The following is a 21,058-nucleotide window of genomic DNA, read 5'->3' on the forward strand; positions in this document are numbered from 1 at the left end:
AAATAACGAATTACGTCGAATGTTACTAAACAGCAAAATACAAGAATTATAAATTTTATTTATTTATTTAATATGGAACTCCAACACAGGTACATATGTAATACAAAAAATACAAGTTTTGAAAATTTTGAATATAATTATATTATATTGACGTGATAATACAGGCGGCAAAAACAGTTCAGGCGAAAATACAAAAAAAAGCTTCATTGTGTTATAGGGATTGAAAAGTATAGGTATGAATGAAGTAAGCTAGCTTTAGCTTAGAAGAGATTTTCTACCATAGGTGAAAAGTGTAAAAACTATAAAACAATAATTCACTATAACATAATATGGTATTGGTTAAGACAACGCCAATTACTGTTATTTATTTTTAATTACAATTTCAATTTTATTAGTCTAGTTTACATTATTTGTTTCGAAATTAAGCATGCTACTTACTACTTAGTAAGTAGCAACACTGTTTTTAAAAGTAATGTGACAGACTGACAATATAGCTACAAAATTTTAGTACATTTATTTTTGTTTTTTATCAAAATGTACAAAGGGTTTTCGCGAATATGGACTGTTTATTGTGTAGATAGGTTACAACCGTGCTTTTCCCCTTTTGTAACCAGTGTATTCAATTCTCGAAATGGAAAACTTGATAATATAGGTTATGTTTTTAAGAGAACCAAGAAACATGATAGAGGTAATCCCTCAGCTCTATTCGTTCCTGTGCCGGTGAAACCTAATCCTGATGATATAAATGTAGGAGAAGAATTCACAGGACGTTTAAAAAAGCAAGATCTGCTAAAAATATTAAACAAGTTTTATCAAAAGCCAGAGATTCGATTACTTGCATCAGAAAATGGACTTGATGATCAGTTACTGCATCAAGCTTTTTTATCATTTAGAAGACATTGTTTAGAACATGATTTACCACCGGACTTACATATAACAATAAGTGATATCTTAGTTGGTAGGTATTGATGAATTTATTAAAATTTTAGACAAATAAAAAATATGTTTACATGATAAACTATTTTCAGGTCCGATTGACCTTACATTTTTTATTAAAAAATCATTGCACTACTAAGTAAATAGAAAATTATTAAAACCATTTTACAATAGTACAAAAAATGAATGTTATAAAAATAAAGAGACTATTAATAACTAAAATTATAATTCAAATTTAACCAATACTAATATTTATGGGCAATACGCTAGATACAATAGATGAAATAAAGAAGACACATAATTTGATATTTGTCATACTTGTAGTTATCATAATACTTTTGTTGATAATTGTATATGTTATTTCAAATAATTATCTCACAGGTGCGGGCCATGTAGATGATTTGTTTCCATACTTCCTTAGACATGCTAGACTTGCATTTCCACACCTTGACTGTTTAGATGATCTTAAGAAAATTTCAGACCTAAGGACTCCGGCTAGTTGGTAAATATAAAAAAAAAAACTTAGAATTCCATCTCTTGTCATAAGAAAGAATTAGAATGTCCGAGTTTGATATATGATAATTGTTGTAAATTGAAAGTATTTTTGGTTTTATTGAATGTCAATAAATAGGCCTCTTTGAACTTTGATTTTGATATGAGTTCAGGAGTGTTAAAAAAGTAAATATTTATGGTATAAGTAAATATTATGCTGGAGGAACCTAACATTTAATATTATAAATATGTTTCTTCCCATAGGTATCCTCAGGCTCGTAATATGAATAGGAAAATAATTTTCCATGCAGGACCAACAAACTCTGGCAAGACATATCATGCTATGGAGAGGTTCCTTACATCAAAATCAGGTGTCTATTGTGGACCGTTAAAATTATTAGCTACTGAAATATATCACAAATCCAATAGTAAGGTATGTTTAATATACACATTTTGGTCATTGCACTCATTAATGTTGTAAGTTATTTTAAAAAATATTTATGTTTTACAATTGTTATATTTTAAAATATAACAATTGCATATATTTTTTTATAAATGAATTGTTATAATAAATAAAGGTGTAATATAAAAACATAAAAATTAAAATGTTTCAAAGAATCTTTAAAAAATGTAGTTTATATTTATTTTTATTATAAATAAATATTATCTTTATATTATATATGTTTTAGGGTACTCCTTGTGATTTAATCACTGGTGAAGAACGACGGCATGCTACTCAGTACACAACTCTCATAGACAATAAAGATGATACAGAACCTGAAACTGAGAAAGAATCTTATTTGCTTGATGAACCAGAACTTACACCGTCAAAACATATTGCATGCACAGTTGAAATGACATCCTTGAATGATACATGTAAGTTAATTAATCTGTCTGTTTGACAGTTTATTGTCGACAATTGGATTTTAGCCAGATGTTTATTTGATTGGTTTATGTCAAGGTAATTCTAAAAAGAAACTAGCCTGTACACCTCAAATCCAATAAGGACCCTAGATACTTAGGTATTTTATAAGTATAAAGTTTACTGCTAGTTTACTAGCTAGAATCAATTAAGTTAAGAATTTAGTAGGTACATCTCTATTTAATAAAATATTTATATCTATTTAAATAAATAAAATTTAATAGGTAGCTTGTAGAGAAGCTGCTTAGAGAAGCTCAGAACTGTATTCATTAGTCCTTAACAAGAGACCTATGGCCAAACAGTGGGAACTTTTCAGGCAATTACTTTACACTCAAAAGTAATATTTATATATTTTATGACAAACAAGATAGATCATATATCTATATCAATTTTTACAGATGAAGTTGCCATTATTGATGAAATCCAGATGATTGGTGACAGAGGAAGAGGCTGGGCGTGGACTAGAGCAGTTTTAGGTATTTGACATTACTATGGATTTATTAATTTTACCTCTAAACCAGATTATTAACTTTATTGCAAACAATGTTATCTATAAATATACTACAAGATTTTGCCTAAAAGTAAGGCAGACTATGTGTTTAATTTGAGAAAAGGATTAATTACTCAGTTTCTTGCTGGTTCTTAGTTAATTTCATTTAAATCATTAAAAATTCCATATTTAAATAGCGCGCGAAAACGCTATTTTGATAATATTAATATATATAGTATAGTGATGTCATCATACGCCCGACCAATCAGGACCATTTTTATTTATGGATTTTTGAATAAATTAATTATTATTTTCAACTTTCGTTAATAAATAATCATTTTTAAGCTCATAATATATACTGATTACAATAATTGACACTTTATTTTTCGCATCGTCAAATAGCCTATTACAAGCATATATGCTTAAGTTTCACTCCAATCTATAAATAATATCCAATCCAAAAACATATTGATCATTCCTCCGTCGTGATAGAAGAGATTAATTTAAATATTGTTAAGATTTTAAAATTTTATGTCAATAGGTTTACAAGCTGAAGAAATACATTTATGTGGTGAAGCGGGTGCGATAGGCCTTATAGAAGAAATTTGTAACACGACTGGTGAGGAAATGGATGTAAGTAAAATGTTATTGTTTAACAAATAACTTCTAACATTATTTTGTTACATTGGAAGTATTTTTTATTGTAACAATGTTTACTGCTGACATTCTACGAAACTTGCTTTGCTTTTATTTTTCATCTTTAATTAGTATCTATCCTTATGCCCCTTAAATTTAACAGGAAATTTTTCAAAGACATTATAAGAACATAATATTTGTAATAGATATAATTATCAAGTTGTTTTATGAATAACTTTGTACGTTAGTTATTAGGCGCCTGCTACTGATTACTAAATTTGTCTGTTGTTCGCAGGTGCGTTCGTATAAACGGTTAACCGAACTGAAAGTGGAAGACTCGGCTCTGAGCTCGCTGGACAATGTGCGCGCTGGCGACTGTATAGTGTGTTTCAATAAGAACGACATTTACAGTGTAAGTCGAGCTATAGAACAGAGGTCAGTCCCTGGTCGAGGCAGGTATCCGAATACAAATTAAAATCATTCTATATTTTAGTTCGCGTTATAATAAGTAGATGAAAACTGTTATTCGATAGTTAATTTGATAATTAAATCATTATAAAACTTGTGTTATTGAAATGAAAAATTTTAATTTAAATCTCAAATGAAAAACTTAATAAACGAAAAAAATATTATATATTTCTTATATATAATGGAAGTATTTAGGTGTATAATTAACAATGTGTATGGATATAATATTTCAGAGGACACGAAGTGGCTGTAATATACGGAAGTCTACCACCAGGAACAAAATTAGCGCAAGCGAACAAATTCAATGATCCAGAAAGCTCTTGTAAAGTGATGGTCGCCACAGATGCTATCGGACTTGGTATTAATTTGTAAGTTAACGCTTATTGTTAAAACTAGAAATCGTTGGATTTAAATGGTGTTTTTAAAACATAAAATGATTAGCGTTATTGGATCATGAATTCGGCGTAATGCTCTTTCTCTTCTTAACGCTCTTCTCCTTTTCTTCGGCGTTTTCAATTTTATATGCATTTTTCTTAACTTTTTTTCCGTTAAAACTTTCTACAACATATAATAACATATAATCTTTAAAAGATTAAATCGGTCAAGTGGTTCTCAAGTTATGACGTGACCAAAGGAAATAGGGATTCATTTTTGTACATATAGTTTAAGCTCTAGTAGCTAGGCTCGGTCCAGTGGTGAAAGATGTTAATTTTCAAAAAATACAAATCGTCAGCAGCTTTAGTCGCTTTTTAGGCATTGGTCGTCGGGTGTAGGCATAAAAAGTAACCTTAGAATTCGCATCATGCATCACAAATTTCATCAAATTCGGTTGATTTTTCGGTGCGAAAGAGCAATAAACGGACAAACGGTTACTTTCGCATTTATGATATTAGTATAGACTAGTTGATAACAAAATTCGTATATCCTTATAATATTGTTAGTTTTTAGAATTTGTCTTGAATAGCCAGGAGTCTAATTCTTAAGGTTATCAACATCTATAAATTGTAATTGTAATTACATGTCACTTAACATTCTTTTTCTAAATAAGCAAATTTATAGAACAAAATATTATAATATATTGTTTTAATGACCCTAACGTTTGATGATATATTTTAGGAGTATACGAAGGATAATATTTTATTCTCTCATAAAACCTGTGATAAATGAGGATGGTGACAAAGAAATGGACGTTATCAGTATATCTCAAGCTCTACAAATTGCAGGTATGTTTATTGAGGCTTAATATTACTTCATGCACAACAAGGTGAAACGTTTCGATTTACGTATGGGGGTTGCAAATACTTAATGGCTTTCAAATATTTCACAGACTTTAATTACACTGTTTTTAAAAATGTGTGTTCTTGGTGGGGGGGGGGGGGGTCTTGTGCTTGGTTAGATACCACTTACTGATTACTTGTTCTATCAGCTGACAGCACTACTTAGTATTGGTGTGTATCGGTTTGAATAGTTAATGGGCCAGTGTAACTTAAGGACATCACATCTTAGTTACCTAAGGTTGGTTGCCCATTGGCCATGTAAGGAATGGTTAATAGTTCTTACAGTGCCAATGTCTACGAGTTGTGGTGATTACTTGGTACTTACCGTCTGGTGATCTATGTAGGTTAAGTAGGCACATACGGGTGTAATAAGCCACCTAATGGTAAGTGGCGATACCACTGCCCACCGCCCATAGACATTGGTGATGTATTTATGTAAATTAATTGTCATGGCGATCGATTGAAGAGTATAAAAATTGATTTGATGCAACGCCATTTTTTTAAAGTTTTAATAAATTATATGAAATTCAATCATTTTTGACGAAATTATCAGGTCGGGCCGGTCGATACGGTAGTGCCTGGGAGACAGGGTACGTCACCACATACAAACCGGAAGACCTCGCTACGTTGAAGACGCTGCTCGCTCAACCACCAGACCCCATCACTCAAGCGGGGTTGCATCCTACGGCCGAACAGATGGAGTTGTACGCTTACCATCTACCTCACGCTAGCCTTAGTAGCTTAATGGTACACATAAAATTAAACTATTTAAGACTTAACGGTACCAGTATTTCGTGCAAACTTGTGGTTTGTGGTGGTGGTTATCACCGACTCTTTAATTACTCTACCGACAATGCTCCGTATTGCATTGCAAGACATATAATACCTATGTTAAAATGTTTGGTTGGTGACTATTGTCGGCATAAAGCAAACTTTGTATTTAATTTAAAGGTCAATTCACTCATAAAGGCGCGCCCCTCCACGTTACAATAGTTATTTTTTAATAAAATAAATTTAATAAATATATATTTTTTCCTGTCTGTACTCTTAGTCGTCTCACGCACACTAAGATTTGTAATCTCGTAAGCACGAGCGTCACTCACTCATACACGTGCGCCGATAGTAATTAACCATGGAGTTACCTGCGCGAGTGAATAGATCTATACCAACAGGTAGCCTATTCGTTCACTCACTATTAACGAAACTTAAATAGAAATAACCTAATTTTAAAGTTTTACTTATAAATGTTGTCAGACAGAGGCAGTCTTCTTTCGAATGTCAAATCGGTGACGACGGAAAGAGATAAATCAGTATTTAACTGAACAATGTTTGTAAGTAAGGCTGACCGCTGATAGGATATCAAAAGTGTGAAAATTGCTTCCATTTCAAATGATTAATCTTAAAGTAGATAAGTAAATAATATCCGAATGATTTCATTTGATGTTTTTCATCATGGTCTACAATTTCTTATTAAGTTGGAACATAGCGCATCATTACTGTAGAAATAACTCGGCAGGATATATTCGTCCACCTGTGCACCGTGGACGACTCGCTCTACTTCATGTGCAACACGGAGGCGTTCAAGTTCCTCGCCGAGATGATCCAGCACGTGCCGCTGGCGCTCCGGGCGCGGTACGTGTTCTGCTGCGCTCCCATCAATAACAAACTGCCGTTTGTTTGCGCTACCTTCCTTAAGGTAAATAGAAACACAGTCTCTAAAACACTTTATTAGCAGTTGTTTTGTTGAGTATTAAAATATCTATGTGTGTATATAAATCAGTCCATATTGCTTTTTCACGCTTTAACTTGAGAACGAATTTACCGATATCATTCTTTTTTTTGAAGTTTTCTAATGCTTTGCTGAAGGTGACCACTTAAGAGGGTATTAATAGGGTGTTATGCCGTATAAGCTGTTTACCTTTTTAATTATTTATTCCACATCGAATTTAATTTTAATAGATAGGACAACGTCTGTCTTAATATTATTAACTTTGGCAAATAAAATACATAATACATAACATAACATAAACATAATCAGCCTGTAAATTTCCCACTGCTGGGCTAAGGCCTCCTCTCCCGTTGAGGAGAAGGTATGGAGCATATTCCACCACGCTGCTCCAATGCGGGTTGGTGGAATACACATGTGGCAGAATTTCGTTGAAATTAGACACATGCAGGTTTCCTCACGATGTTTTCCTTCACCGCCGAGCACGAGATGAATTATAAACACAAATTAAGCACATGAAAATTCAGTGGTGCCTGCCTGGGTTTGAACCCGAAATCATCGGTTAAGATGCACGCGTTCTAACCACTGGGCCATCTCGGCTCCGTTAAATAACAAATACATAATAGTTAATGGTAATTACAAAGTACTTTAATATCAGTTGTTCTCAAACTATCGTATCGAAATTAGATTGATGGCAAAATAAGTACATTTTGGAAAAAAATAAAATCACAACCCATCACAAGTGGAGAGCAACCACCACCCAAGTTTCGAAGTGTTACTTAACGTCTTGTTTTCTAATGTTTCCATAAATGTGTGCTGAGTTTTCTCGAAGAACACTTTATGTGGTCCAATGGAGCTACTCTGTTGTAGACTGATTACCATTGAACCTTAGATTTGATTATCCAGCGTCTTTTAAGAGGACTACAAGAGCTAACTGCCCTTGAGAATCGCACGCACACACTTACAAAATCGACAAAAACGGCAAGCCCGTGAACTAATGGTTAAGCAAGGTAACGAGGTTACGTCCGAATATTCTAATAGATGGCGCCAAACCGAGCGAAGTAAGATCAATCATAAATCTCATAAAAAATAGATTGGACAACAGAATAGTGTTTATTTCTTTCGATGCTAGTTAACCAATAATTATAAAATAAAACTGATTCAATTAAACTTACCATATTTTTATTTTTATTTTGTATACAATAAAATAGACAGTTCGTTTTAACCTATTTTTCTTTTATATATATTATTATACCACAATTAGTTCTTATACTAAATATTAAAACATACCAATTTTTAACATTTTATAAAAGTTTGATAATCTATTTATATAATAAAATCGTAAGTGTTCGAAATCTGTAGTGTAGTAACCGTGGGGTATCATATAGCGTAGTGTTTGTTCGTATCATTAATATCGGTTCACAAAGAAAAAAATATACATTCAATTTAAAAAAAAAGCATCTAAATATTTATTAGAAAAAAATGTCGTCAAGTCGATTTGGTTGAATCATCATATCATTAACTAGGTTAATCATACTAAGTTTAATAATAAATCTCATAAAAATAGATAGGATATTAGAATTATTTGTATTGCTTTTGATTGTTATTCGAAAATGATTAAAAAATAAAAGTGATTTAATTAAACTTAAAATATTTTTATTTATATTTGGTACTACAAAAAAAAAACATTTAGTGTTATTTTTTTTACATATGTCCTGGAATCTTGCAATCAATATTACACCCACTTCCACTGAAGCTATGGAGCTGAAAGTTGACACATATATTTAGTCACGATGACAATGCACGATTCATGAATTGCTGCCATATTCAATCCAATATGGCGGACGTTAAAAAAAAAAAAATATTTTAGAATTACATACAAATGACACTTAAATATTTTAGTTCTCTTCACTTCACAACAATTACATTTTTTTTTGTTACGACTTTACTTTTTTTTATTATTAAAATTAGTTCATACATAACTTTAATTCCTATTATAAACAAAATCGATAAAATTAAACTCTTACGCAATATAAATAGCTTCCGTGTTATTGTTTTCGACTTTCTTTATTCTGTAAAAATAAATATACGTTAGTAATTATATTTTTATTAATTATAAAAGTATGTATTTAAAAATATGTATCTAAATATGCCCCATAGTACTTTTAATGAAAAATATCATATTGCTTCGAGTTCATGGGGATCGAATGTAGTCACTCTCAATTGATGTTTTTCTTACTTTGACCAAATACTCAATCGTAATATTTAAAGAATAGCTCGAAAAATCTGATTCTATGCGAACTGATTGAACATTTTTTCTAATAGATGTTTTCATTATTCAAATTTATAAAAAAATTAAATATGTTTATTAATAAAATACTCTTACCTTTTAATATCGTTCATATGTATGTTCGGCGCTTAATTTATATAAACGTGTTTTAGTTTTCCTCACGCGTTTCACTTTATTTCCTATATTTACACAATTAGAATTTATAACAAATAATATAATAAAAAACAAATGCCTAATTACTACTACACTATTTTAACTTAATATATTTATTTACAATAAAGAATAATATTTATTATAAGAAAACATGAAACAATGAATTTACAATGAAAACTACAAAAAATATCTCTTAACGTAATGATGCGGCAAAAAGATCGACACGTCTGTATAGCATCAGGCCTCGGCCGGTAATGTCTGTACACGGCGTTTACGCACACATCCGTACGCATTTTGTTCGAAAATAAGAATATCTGATTTAAAAAACATCTATCGATTTTACTAAAAAAGTGACACAAGGGTAAACTAGTATATTGCTTGTAGAATAATCTGATAAAAAACCAGAATTATTGAATGTATATAAGTATAGTTATAATTTTTTAAAAGATTTTTTTAGAGGTAACTTTGTGATGTATCCTGAAGATTATCATATATTTTTTTCATTTGGGTTACTGCATTGGATCATATACTTTTTATTATAAAACTTGCATTTAGCTCATGTAGTCCCCTTAAATTGTTTTGTAAAGCTTTTACATGATGTTTTTTTTATGATCAGTGGGTATACAGTAGTACATTAAAATAATTGTCTCATTTTGGGACAATCTGTAAATAGATTAGATATGATAATATTATTGTATTACAGATGGTTCGTCAATACAGTCGCAATGAGCCAATCACTAGGAACTGGATGAGTAACGTAGTGGATTGGCCGTTACCGTCACCTAAGACCATTATGGATTTAGTTCACCTTGAAGCTGTTTTTGATGTACTTGAACTGTATTTGTGGCTCAGGTGAGTGAAAGTGATCCAGTTTTAATTTCAGTATCATACATTTGTTATATAGTATCGTCATAGTGAACCTAGTGTAATGCATTAATGTAATAATGCATATAAAAATATAATCTCAGAGTTTTCTGTCGGATCTTTTTGGTAGAATCTATGTATAAAACTTCATACTTGATGACTATGAGTAGTTACTCAAAATTTTTATTGTTCCGGCTCGCGATAGGAATCCACAGGGCCGGATCTACCATATGCGAGTACTACAATTAATCAAACCCCTTCAATTAATTTAGTTCAAGTTTACGTTCAGTTATGTCTTAGGTAGGCCCCTCAGTAGTGTTAGCCCAGGGCCCCCTATACTTACGGTCCGGCCCTGGGAATCCAGGACGTTTAGATTTGCAGCTTTTAACGCCAGTAGACTTATGAGGCATATCATAGAAATTCATGTTCATGGAAAATGATGCAGAACGTTTACTGCTCAGAATCAAAAATATACTCTATTCAAGTAGGCTTTTATAAGCACTTTTGAATCGTCATTTAACAAAACTATATTAAGTGATGCTACCACCGGTTCTGAATGTAGATTCTATCGAGAAGAACTGGCAAGAAGCTCAGTACATATTCTGCCAGAAAGTCAACAAGTATTAGCTCCGCGCTTTTTTATCATCTATATAATCTTGTGTTGAATAATATGCTTTATTTATTAATGTATTTCTAACAAATTATTTGAATTTATAAATCGAACGAACGAACGACAGACAGACGACAGATTCCTTTTTAAAAATTCGTCAGTTGCAAACACTATAATTATATATTTCACTATAATTATAATTATATATTACATACAGATAGATGCCTCGTCCTTGGATACCTTACAGACATAATACACATAATATCTAAGGATATCTATATTATACATACAGATATCCATAGATATTCTTTAAACTAAAATGATATTATTACGATATATTTATAGTAATATCTTCTATTTTAATATACAGTTATAGATTTCCGGATATGTTCCCCGATGTCAAGCTAGTTCGTGAAATGGAAGTGGAGTTGGATGCAATCATTCAACAAGGAATATTTCAAATTACAAGGTTATTATCATATATCGATCATTATTATTTTTTATTTCGTTTATTAATATTATTTAAATATATGTCAACAAAGAGTAATTTAAATATAGTAACTTTATATTGAAGTTACCTGAGAAATATTCACGCTAGAACTTAATTGGATTAATATTTGTATTGTTTAATATCCGTTCTACCGTATGACTCGATATACTTTTTATGCGCTACGTATTACAAATAATGTTTTTTTAATTTAATTTGCAGGTTATTGAGGAATTCCGAGCAAGTGTTCCGTAGTGACACGGATATAAGTGAAATGGGGAGAGGCAAGAAAACCGGGAAAATGCATGCACAAGTCGAAAGCGAAGAGTCGAAAGGAAAATTGTCAGATTTACTCGTTGCGAGGGTAAGTCGTGTAAATAGAAAGGTTTGACTCTTGGATCAAAATATTTTATTTTTCTTTTTAGTTTCAAATTTAGTTATTTAGCGTTATTTTATATGAAAATTTGTTAAAATTTGATATATTTTTTAAATGGAATATATATGTATAATTTCTTTTTTAATAGGGACTAATAACGCCACAGATGCTAAAGAAGTTACAACAAGAATTAACGACAGATAAACCGGACCGAAGAAACAAAGGCGGTCGAAATAGAAGAAAATAGTTTTATAAATTGGTCGCGTAAATGTTTTTGTTGAATGAACGCGGGAAAAATTAAAGAATACCATGTTTAATCTTATTGTTGTTTTATTGTGCGTTTGTGTGTTAGTTATGTTTATATGTAGGTATAAATTCCAATACCCACGGTTTGATAAGGGGTTGGCTCTTTTATACCATGCCAAAACAACACGGCTTTTTAAAACAAACTTTTCATAGGGCATTTCATAGCAATAAAAATTGAACCATGCTGCACCCTCTCGACTCGAGGGTATAATCCTTGCGCTATTAGAATGGAATGGAACTTTGTCAAAGTAAATCGAAATTGGAAGTTTTCGAAAAAAGTACAGTCAGCAAAAAAGATTCGTACAATAATTACGTATCCGATTCTGGCAAAACTGAAAGGGGTTATGATTTTAGCGTATAAATGCCTATGTAGGTATGTATGTCAGGGTGTTTGCATGTGTCTGTGCGTATGAACTGCAGGAAAAATTTCGTGCAATTGACTTTCCAAAATTTTACCGTCTCTTAAAGTAATGAAATTTACCACCATAACAGTTTGGAGTCAATACTTACTTAACTATTATTAAAAAAAATTATCTTGTCCGATACAATATTTGAACTTTGAAACTGTGGAAGGTCGGAGTTCTGCTGCCGACTAGACCAGCAAGGTGAATAAGTCAGTGTGTCGAATGTAATAGTTAAATACTGTTATATCAATAAGCAATTTAAACAACATTGACCTATGTATCGGTATTGTGATATTTTTTGTTTCGAATTTTGAAACATGGATAGATAACAGCGATCGATAATACAGCGATATGTTGGAAGAGCTCGCACTCTATTAGCAATCTGGTAAATGTTGTCATAAAAATAGTAAATCACTACATAGTATAAAATAAAGTCGTATAAATTTAAGACGCTTGTAATGTAAATTAAATTTGTAACGTTCGTCAAACAGGCGGTAGAGCATGACATCATTGGTCGAGATCTATCATTACATAGTATAAAATAAAGTCGCTTACCGCTATTTGTCTCTCTTAAATTTAAGACGTTTGTAATGTAAATTAAATTTGTAACGCTCGTCAAACAGGCGGTAGAGCATGACATCATTGGTCGAGATCTATCATTACATAGTATAAAATAAAGTCGCTTACCGCTATTTGTCTCTCTTAAATTTAAGACGTTTGTAATGTAAATTAAATTTGTAACGTTCGTCAAACAGGCGGTAGAGCATGACATCATTGGTCGAGATCTATCATTACATAGTATAAAATAAAGTCGCTTACCGCTATTTGTCTCTCTTAAATTTAAGACGTTTGTAATGTAAATTAAATTTGTAACGCTCGTCAAACAGGCGGTAGAGCATGATATCATTGGTCGAGATCTATCATTACGTAGTATAAAATAAAGTCGCTTACCGCTATTTGTCTCTCTTTATGGTTAGATATTTAAAAATACGTAACGGATTTTGATGTGTTTTTTTATAGATAGTGTTCCAAGAGGATGGTTTATATATAAGATTTTATATTAACATGGTTATTTTTAACATCTACCCGCAAACGTCGGTCTCGTGAACAAGACATGTCGAAATATCGAGCTCCACCAAATAAAAATAAAAAACATGGTAAATATCCCGTTTTAAATACTGTTGGTTTATATATATATATATAATATATGCGTACTATAATAGAAAAACACTGATAAATTTACCAGTTTCTAATGTGATTTCGTAAATAAACATTTTTTTTGCGCTTACATTGCAAACGATGGCTGAACCCTACGAGATAAATCAAAATAATGTACTACAGTATTGTACACCTTAAAAATGTCTTAAGTCAGCGGCGGTATATGTCTATCTCTTAGGGATAACCCACAATAAACATTTTTTAGCTTTTACTTTTTACGAGAAATAATGGCTTGTACACTGGCAATACAACCTTAAAATCTAAAATCTAAATCCAATTAAGTACCTTATATTTAATATAGATCAATATGGCTCTTTACGGCATGTAATTTACATAAATATTGTCGAAGATATTATAGATTTAAAATGCAGGGATATAGCGGTTTGTATTGTCTTCTCTTGTAATAATGATGAATAAGTATTTCTTTTAATTTTAAGCGTTTTTTTTCTTTTGTGAGATAGCTTTACCCTTCCTAGAACCCCCAAACAAATTTTATACAGGGCTCCGCCAAGGCATGTTACACTTCTGATCAGCATTGAACCCGTGCGAAGCCGGGACGGGTCGCTAGTATGTACATAATAAAATATTGTATTAAAACAGTAAGATTATTAAGATCTTAAAATCGTGTAGATATTTAATTAGAGTGTAACACAATGATTTTATCTTGATATTGAGTTTACTTGATGAAGGATGACGACCGTCAAATGCCTTTGGATTCGATTTCTCAGTATGAATTAATATAGCCATATATTTGTTTGGTACTGATGTCGTGTCTTTTCAGCTTCGTTCTTCAAGTCAGATAACTTGGTTAACATAAATAATTCTATTAAAACTAGGTAACTCTGTACATATCAGCTCAAGAAAAGAACAATTATAATCAACGCTTTTTGAAATGTTTACTAGAAATACTTGCTTTTTTAGGCATCCAATAAAAACGTGGTCACATAATTTCGTGTTAACTTCCCTGGAGTGAAATTTAAGTACAAAAATACATATTTTTATCAGTGGATAAAGTTAGTTACTTTTGAATATTCTTATATATTATATTATTTATATAGTTTTATATCTATATTGAATATTTATAAATATTTAACAATCGTTTTTCTACATTTTTGATTGAATTAAATTACTTAAGGTACATTCTTTTCGATAAACAACAAATCTAGGCAATTTTGTTTTCTTATAATCCTTGAGAGATCTCAAAATAAATTCATGCTTCAAAAACAATTTAACGAGTAATAATTTATGCGTATTTTGTATTATATAAACAAGCGTTACCCGAAAATAATCAGTACAGTTACTAAGAAAAATATAGTATAATATTGAAAAAAAACGAGTAAAAATAATAAAATCGATTGCATTTTATAAAGACAAGGATCCCTAAAATGAATAATTAGAACTAAAACATATAAATTTCAGGCATTAACTTGTAGTCACTATCATCATTCATGAGTGTATTATCAAATTTTAAGGCAGTAAAATCACGACCTATTGACATGATATTTATGCAGTAAGCGTTTATCACTTGCCATTACCTAGGCCGGAGGGTAGTCGGTTCACAGTACAATTAACACCGTCTTAGTGACAGTTAAAATGATAAGCGTTAGGCAATATCTTGTCGCACTGGCGTTAATTATTTCTAGTGAAAATTTTGTGCACATCAATGGTACGATTTTTTAAAAACTAAATTTTCATCTTCCTTGTGAATCGGTGGTTGATTATAGTGTAACTTTACTCTTTCAGCATATAGGATATTTAAAATAGATGGCAAAGAAACAATATTAGCATCAGAAAATGAAAATATAAGCATACAATGCAAGTCTGATTTTCCTATGACTTATTGCGGTTTTGTTCATCCCAGTGGAAAACGGTTTTCGTGAGTATTATTTTAGTTACTAGGTTAAAAAAGTCGTAAATGCAGTGTAATGTTTTTGTTATTGTAAAGATTTCTAATGAAGATTTTAGTAGATACTTTTACACAGAGTAGCTTAGACAGTTTTAATTAATATTATATTTTATGAACATAATATAATTGGTATATAATCTAAGTATTATCTTATTGAGAGGTCAGGAATATTTTATTTATTTTTGCTATTAAAATATTGTTTTATTTACATTAGTATGCTACTAATAAACAATCTGTCATTTGTTTTGATAAAAGGTTAATTTTATTTGACAATCCACAATCAAAACAAACTAGTTGGTAATTATTAAATAAAATGTATTTAGTGATAAGCAATAATTTAATATTTTTACATACCTGTATCGTTCAACAAAGTTATTAGAATGATTTTGTTACATTATTTAGTACTATTCTTATCTTTGTTTAATTCTTACTTATTTGAACTAAATTGTAAACAAATACTGTAAGGTACCTATTCATCTTATTGACAACTTAAGGTAGTACAGGAACTTTTACCATACGCGTCGACACCAAAAAGTTGCTAATTTTTCATTTTGTGAATACGCAGTTTTTTCAAGTTTCTTGTTTTTTTTATTATTAAGCGGGCAAATGGGTTACCTGATTTTAATCATTTCCTATATTAACAATGCGCCATCTATCTTGGGAACAAAAATGTTATCCCTTGTGCCTGTAGTTACACTGATTCACTAACCCATCAAACCTTTTATGTCCCGGTTTGAAGCTAGAAGCAATAAATACTAAGTATTGCTTGGCGGTCGAATTTGGATGAGTAGGTGGTACCTACACAGAAGGGCTTGAATGTGGCTCTAACACCAAGTTAATTTTTAAAATAGGGGTTACACAGGCATATTTAATATCTACTATATTTTTTATGAAACAGGTTTGCAGACCGTGCTGTTACCAATGGTAAATGCGTTCAAAATATCAAAGCAACAAATTCGGACAGTGGTGAATGGGGTTGTCATATAGGAAGGCAGTCTGTTAGATTAGAAACTATAAAAAAAATTCAAGTGCGAATAGTAAATAAAGTTGCAGCCGTAGAACCCAATATTACAGCAAAGTTAGGGAAGCCGATCACGATCGCATGCGCAACAACAAGGGGATTGATGCCGCTAAGTTATTGCCGATTTGAACCGCCCAATGGACAATCTTTTAACATAGACTCGACGGTTACTGAAGATCAGTAAGTGTTAAAAGCTATTTAAGAACTTATTATATCCCTACAATAAGGTTAATTGTATCTGTTATTCTTTTTGCCTACTTTTAATTCATAGTATGCATAGTTCTAGTCTTCGACGTTGACGAATCAAATATGTAAACTTGCGTTACGAATTGTTTAGAAAACAAAACGGTCACGGTGTTCCGAAAAAAGGAAACAAAGATGTGTTTATTTATTATAGATTTAATGGTCTGTGATTATTAAATACTTATATTTACTGATAACAACATTGTTATTTGTATAATTTGTATTTACACGAGTTAATGTAAGCACATAATCACTAGATTTGTGGGTTATGTTTAAATTATTGTAAAATATTACAGACCTATTTTGAAGAAATACTATTATCCATCAAATAGTAGCCTTGACCGAGGAGACTGTGCTGTGACTATTGGTAAAGTTAAGTACGATGATGTAGGGGACTGGACGTGCGGGGCCGGCCTTGATGATGGCAAGGAGCACATCGACGTTATCAGGTTGGAGGTCGAAGGTTCGTATCATTCGATACTGCATAAAATATTTATCATTAATTTAATCGAAACTCATAATTCAGTATATCTACCACATTATAATTGCTCTGATAATTATTTGAGTGCGATATTAAGTATATCTCTTATTTACTGAAAAAGCAATTAATCTACATAAAATTTACTATAGTGTATATTACTAAATACTAGTTTTTATAATACAACTCTTAATAAACAATAAGTTTTCATGCATCAATAAATAAAACATGGAATCTCTATTGTTAAAAGTAGATGAACTTTTTGCCGAAAATTCTAGGTATGTACACGATGTCTACAGCATCAGCCACCGGTGTTACCTTTGGCGGTATATTAATCGCATTCGCACTTGCGTCGCTGGGTTATATAGCGTGGAAGAAGAGAAGGGTTCTAGGCCAGACACCGGCAGCGCCAGAAGAGATAGAAATTGAGAATTTAGGTCAAGAACACTATAGCAGTCCACAGCCAGGGCGAAGCGTGCCAACTGTTGTTGTTCAGTCACCCTCTGATCCTGGGGAGCCCGGGACTTCACCACTCATGTCCCGTCAACAGAGTCCAATGTGATTATTATTTAATGCGATTACTTGTATAGGACCGTTATAACATATTTAATATAATCAAATAAAATGGATTGTAATTGACTATATATTTGTGGTTAATACCTTAACTTATTTTTATCAATTTAAAAAATGCCAATCTAGGCAACTTAGCATCATTTTAATTATTTCTAATTTATTTTTCTGTTAATCTTTTCTTTTATTCTCTGAAGCACTTTTTAATGTTTTAAGTATACATAGATCGGCACAATATAATAATTAACAACTTATCATACTTTAAAATAAATTTCAATTCTAAGTAAACTAAACTTATGTAAGTATTTATAATAATAAAAATAATATATTTTTCTATTAAAAAATAAAACTTTTTAAATTTATTAATGTTTATAAGATAATTTTAATGATTGTATTGAAATAATAAATGTAAATAACTTTTTATGAAGATTGTATTAATTTGTGATGTAATATTTTATCTGTTATGGATTAAAATAAAAGGAATTGAAAGTTTTTTTTTTATTTATAATATATTTAGTAACTAGGATGATTTAACATAACTGCTAATCTTTCCATATTTACAGCATAAACAGAATGACAAGCTATAACATTTTTATGTGTCAGTAATGTGTTATAGAGCTCATAGACAGATAACTTCTCATCATTTGGTTCCGGATTTTGTACACTGAAACAAAACAACAAGAATTAATATACTATATTAAGAATTAATCACTATATTCTATATTTTTATAAATATGTTTATAATAAGCATCCTGCTCACCCTATATACCATGGGTCAGGAGGCTGTACAACAATGAGCTTGGCAGCATTAACCTGATTGAAATGCCATAGTGACAATCAATACTCATAAGAATGTCTTATCATAATGATGAAAAACATGCAAAAAAAGCAATTTATTTATTTATTATGAATGAAAAACAAAATGAAATTTTCTTGTAGTCCAAATTATACAAGTAAAATACAAACATAATTTGAATTTTAACATGTTACTAGTTTTTAATACATTACTTAGATGTTATTAAAATCCATAAACCTTTATAAATGAAAATTATACAAATTAAATAGGAATTATTTTTATTTAAGCAAATAATTGTCTCTCTTGAGTATAAAAATAATAATTAGCAGGGAAATGCACAATTTGTTTATGGGTGGGATGGTTTTTTGTTTTTTTTTTAATACTGTGTACTGTGACTCACCTGCAAGCAATTTCAAATGCCGTTGAATGCTCAACTTCATCTATAGTCGGAGGACATCTGGGTCCTAATGCATCTACACTGTCATCTAAATTGATTCTTCCATCATTTTGGGGATCATATAACTTATTACTATTCCTTAGCCAGATATTAGGCATATCTGCTCCAATATCATACATGAATCGTTCATTTCGTAACTTATAGCCTTTTCTCTGCGAAACAACAGTGCTTATGATATTTTTGAGAAAGTTTTGGACAGCAACTACGATAAGATCTGCAGCTTCATCGTCGGCTCCTTCTAATCCAAGTTCCCAGGCTGCTAGCATGAACCGGCCCACAACCAGTGCATGGTCTGGCAGGAATATTTCCTGCAACATTATTATATGTTTGTTGATTCTCTTAAAATATTTATGTACAATTATGACTAAAGTGTATTAAGTTTATCAACAAAAATATTATGGAAAATCCTTATAAATAATAAATAAAATATATTAGGAAACTTCTGTTAATATATGACACAAATAAAAATTGAGATAAGTAATATTTTGTTTGTATATAAAATTAATTTCTTCTTGACTGGAACAGAATTATTTGCCCTGAAGTGAGACATATACTGTCTTATATAATTACATCTTATCCTCACCTGTGTTGCATATTTGACTCCATCGCTACCAGCTCCTGGTGGTGAATTAGGTGGTAAGTATTCCAATAGGTCTGCTGGTTCAAAGTTAGATTTTTCAGATGTCCGAGAGTTTCTTTTATGTCTTCTACTATTCCTGTTATGAGAACTTGCTTTTTCTTGAGCAATAGTTATTGAAGTTTCTGCCAAACCTTCGACTTTATTTAATAAAGCTAGTAAGAATTCGTTGTGATAACGCACCTGATCAGAATTTAATAAGGCGCGGGCTTCCGTATCAAATTCTTCCTTTGTAAGTTTCATGCGAAACCACTGTTTCATTTGATTGAAATATTTTGTAGATTTTTCACCAAGTGCATCATTGAGCTTTCGACGAGATATATTCAAGGCGTCCGATGACATACTCCTGTTGATATTATAGTAGTAATAAAATTGTTGTAATATTGGTTCAGTATGTTGCTTAGAATGATTTCTGCAATTAAACAAAAATTACTAAGTAACTTATATATACCCAAAAGGATACATCTGTTTTTTTTCAACGTTTTTGAAAGCAATATTATATTTATTTAGAATAACTCAATTCAATTCTTAGTTTAATGGCTTTTAGTTGTGCCGACAGGGCACAGATTATTTAGAATAACTCATTGATATAACGATTGACACCTGACGTTTGAATGATATAATAGGCCAGTGTTACCAAGTCGAACTTTGCCTTGGAAGTAGTTGTAGTTTTTTGACCATTGTATACATATTTATTTATATATAATTGTAGTTGATATAATTATATTTATGACCCGTGACTAAAATCGTGTACTAAAAAAAAAAAAAACAAACACATTTAAGGTACGTACTGAAATGTATATAAATGAGATCATTAAATATGATTATGCAGCAGTCAATATTTCTTTTTATCGCGCATTTTAAATTTCAATTTTATTCAATCAACGGTTCAGGCCACTGTACAAAAGTAAATAATTTATTGGCTTCTTACTTTTTTAAGTTTTCAAAAGACTCTAGAATAATTAGGATATTTGGTATTCCTAATGATTGTTACTTTTTAAAATAGGAATCAATTACATGAAAAAATTAAAAACTGAGCCAGAATATATACCTATATCATATTTTAGTTTAATAATTATTTAGTTAAATAATTATACTTATTATAAGTAAATAAATTCGCCGAAGTTTATGAATTTTCGAAGAATGGATAAGTGGCAATAATATAAAATAATTGAGAGCATTTTGTTTCTCTTTTTAGAATATTTTAACATAGCAAATATTTTATATGCAATTTTCTTAACGTATTTGATATTTATTTCAGGTCAAATTTTCTAGCAATTGCACGCGCTGGAAAT

General features: G+C 30.8%; 4 protein-coding genes across 4 annotated transcripts in view; 3 read left to right on the top strand and 1 right to left on the bottom strand.

The window, feature by feature from the left end:
• The window catches only part of LOC113397191 (large ribosomal subunit protein bL27m), a 221,623-nt gene that overhangs the window by 162,865 nt on the left and 37,700 nt on the right, over positions 1–21,058 (top strand). The window lies entirely within an intron of this gene.
• On the top strand, positions 465–12,046 carry LOC113397222 (ATP-dependent RNA helicase SUV3 homolog, mitochondrial). Its single transcript, XM_026635466.2, has 15 exons — positions 465–958; positions 1,318–1,438; positions 1,693–1,861; positions 2,118–2,304; positions 2,749–2,826; positions 3,382–3,473; positions 3,772–3,911; positions 4,178–4,312; positions 5,061–5,167; positions 5,775–5,968; positions 6,738–6,917; positions 10,094–10,242; positions 11,235–11,333; positions 11,574–11,715; positions 11,876–12,046. The coding sequence occupies exons 1-15, from the start codon at positions 535–537 to the stop codon at positions 11,972–11,974; spliced, it is 2,316 nt and encodes a 771-aa protein (XP_026491251.2). The 5' UTR covers positions 465–534; the 3' UTR covers positions 11,975–12,046.
• Positions 15,134–18,075, top strand: LOC113397223 (uncharacterized). The gene is made up of 5 exons (XM_026635467.2): positions 15,134–15,321; positions 15,399–15,531; positions 16,460–16,762; positions 17,122–17,288; positions 17,582–18,075. Exons 1-5 carry the CDS (start codon positions 15,249–15,251, stop codon positions 17,863–17,865), a joined length of 960 nt encoding a protein of 319 aa, XP_026491252.1. The 5' UTR covers positions 15,134–15,248; the 3' UTR covers positions 17,866–18,075.
• Positions 18,361–20,233, bottom strand: LOC113397362 (transcriptional adapter 1-like). The gene is made up of 3 exons (XM_026635670.2): positions 19,710–20,233; positions 19,070–19,434; positions 18,361–18,537 (listed from the first exon to the last, which is right to left on the bottom strand). The coding sequence occupies exons 1-3, from the start codon at positions 20,103–20,105 to the stop codon at positions 18,387–18,389; spliced, it is 912 nt and encodes a 303-aa protein (XP_026491455.2). The 5' UTR covers positions 20,106–20,233; the 3' UTR covers positions 18,361–18,386.

The sequence above is a fragment of the Vanessa tameamea genome, chromosome 3 (genome assembly GCF_037043105.1).
Source record: "Vanessa tameamea isolate UH-Manoa-2023 chromosome 3, ilVanTame1 primary haplotype, whole genome shotgun sequence".
Taxonomy (NCBI): Eukaryota; Metazoa; Arthropoda; class Insecta; order Lepidoptera; family Nymphalidae; genus Vanessa; species Vanessa tameamea.

Coding starts and splice junctions, on each gene's coding strand:
- LOC113397222 (XM_026635466.2), top strand. CDS start 535: ATGTACAAAGGGTTTTCGCGAATATGGACTGTTTATTGTGTAGATAGG. Junction 4,313..5,060: donor ATCGGACTTGGTATTAATTT/GTAAGTTAACGC, acceptor GATATATTTTAG/GAGTATACGAAGGATAATAT. Junction 5,969..6,737: donor CTAGCCTTAGTAGCTTAATG/GTACACATAAAA, acceptor ATAACTCGGCAG/GATATATTCGTCCACCTGTG.
- LOC113397223 (XM_026635467.2), top strand. CDS start 15,249: ATGATAAGCGTTAGGCAATATCTTGTCGCACTGGCGTTAATTATTTCT. Junction 15,532..16,459: donor CCCAGTGGAAAACGGTTTTC/GTGAGTATTATT, acceptor TTTATGAAACAG/GTTTGCAGACCGTGCTGTTA. Junction 16,763..17,121: donor TCGACGGTTACTGAAGATCA/GTAAGTGTTAAA, acceptor AAAATATTACAG/ACCTATTTTGAAGAAATACT.
- LOC113397362 (XM_026635670.2), bottom strand. CDS start 20,105: ATGTCATCGGACGCCTTGAATATATCTCGTCGAAAGCTCAATGATGCA. Junction 19,435..19,709: donor GAGTCAAATATGCAACACAG/GTGAGGATAAGA, acceptor ATAATGTTGCAG/GAAATATTCCTGCCAGACCA. Junction 18,538..19,069: donor GCATTTGAAATTGCTTGCAG/GTGAGTCACAGT, acceptor GTTTTGTTTCAG/TGTACAAAATCCGGAACCAA.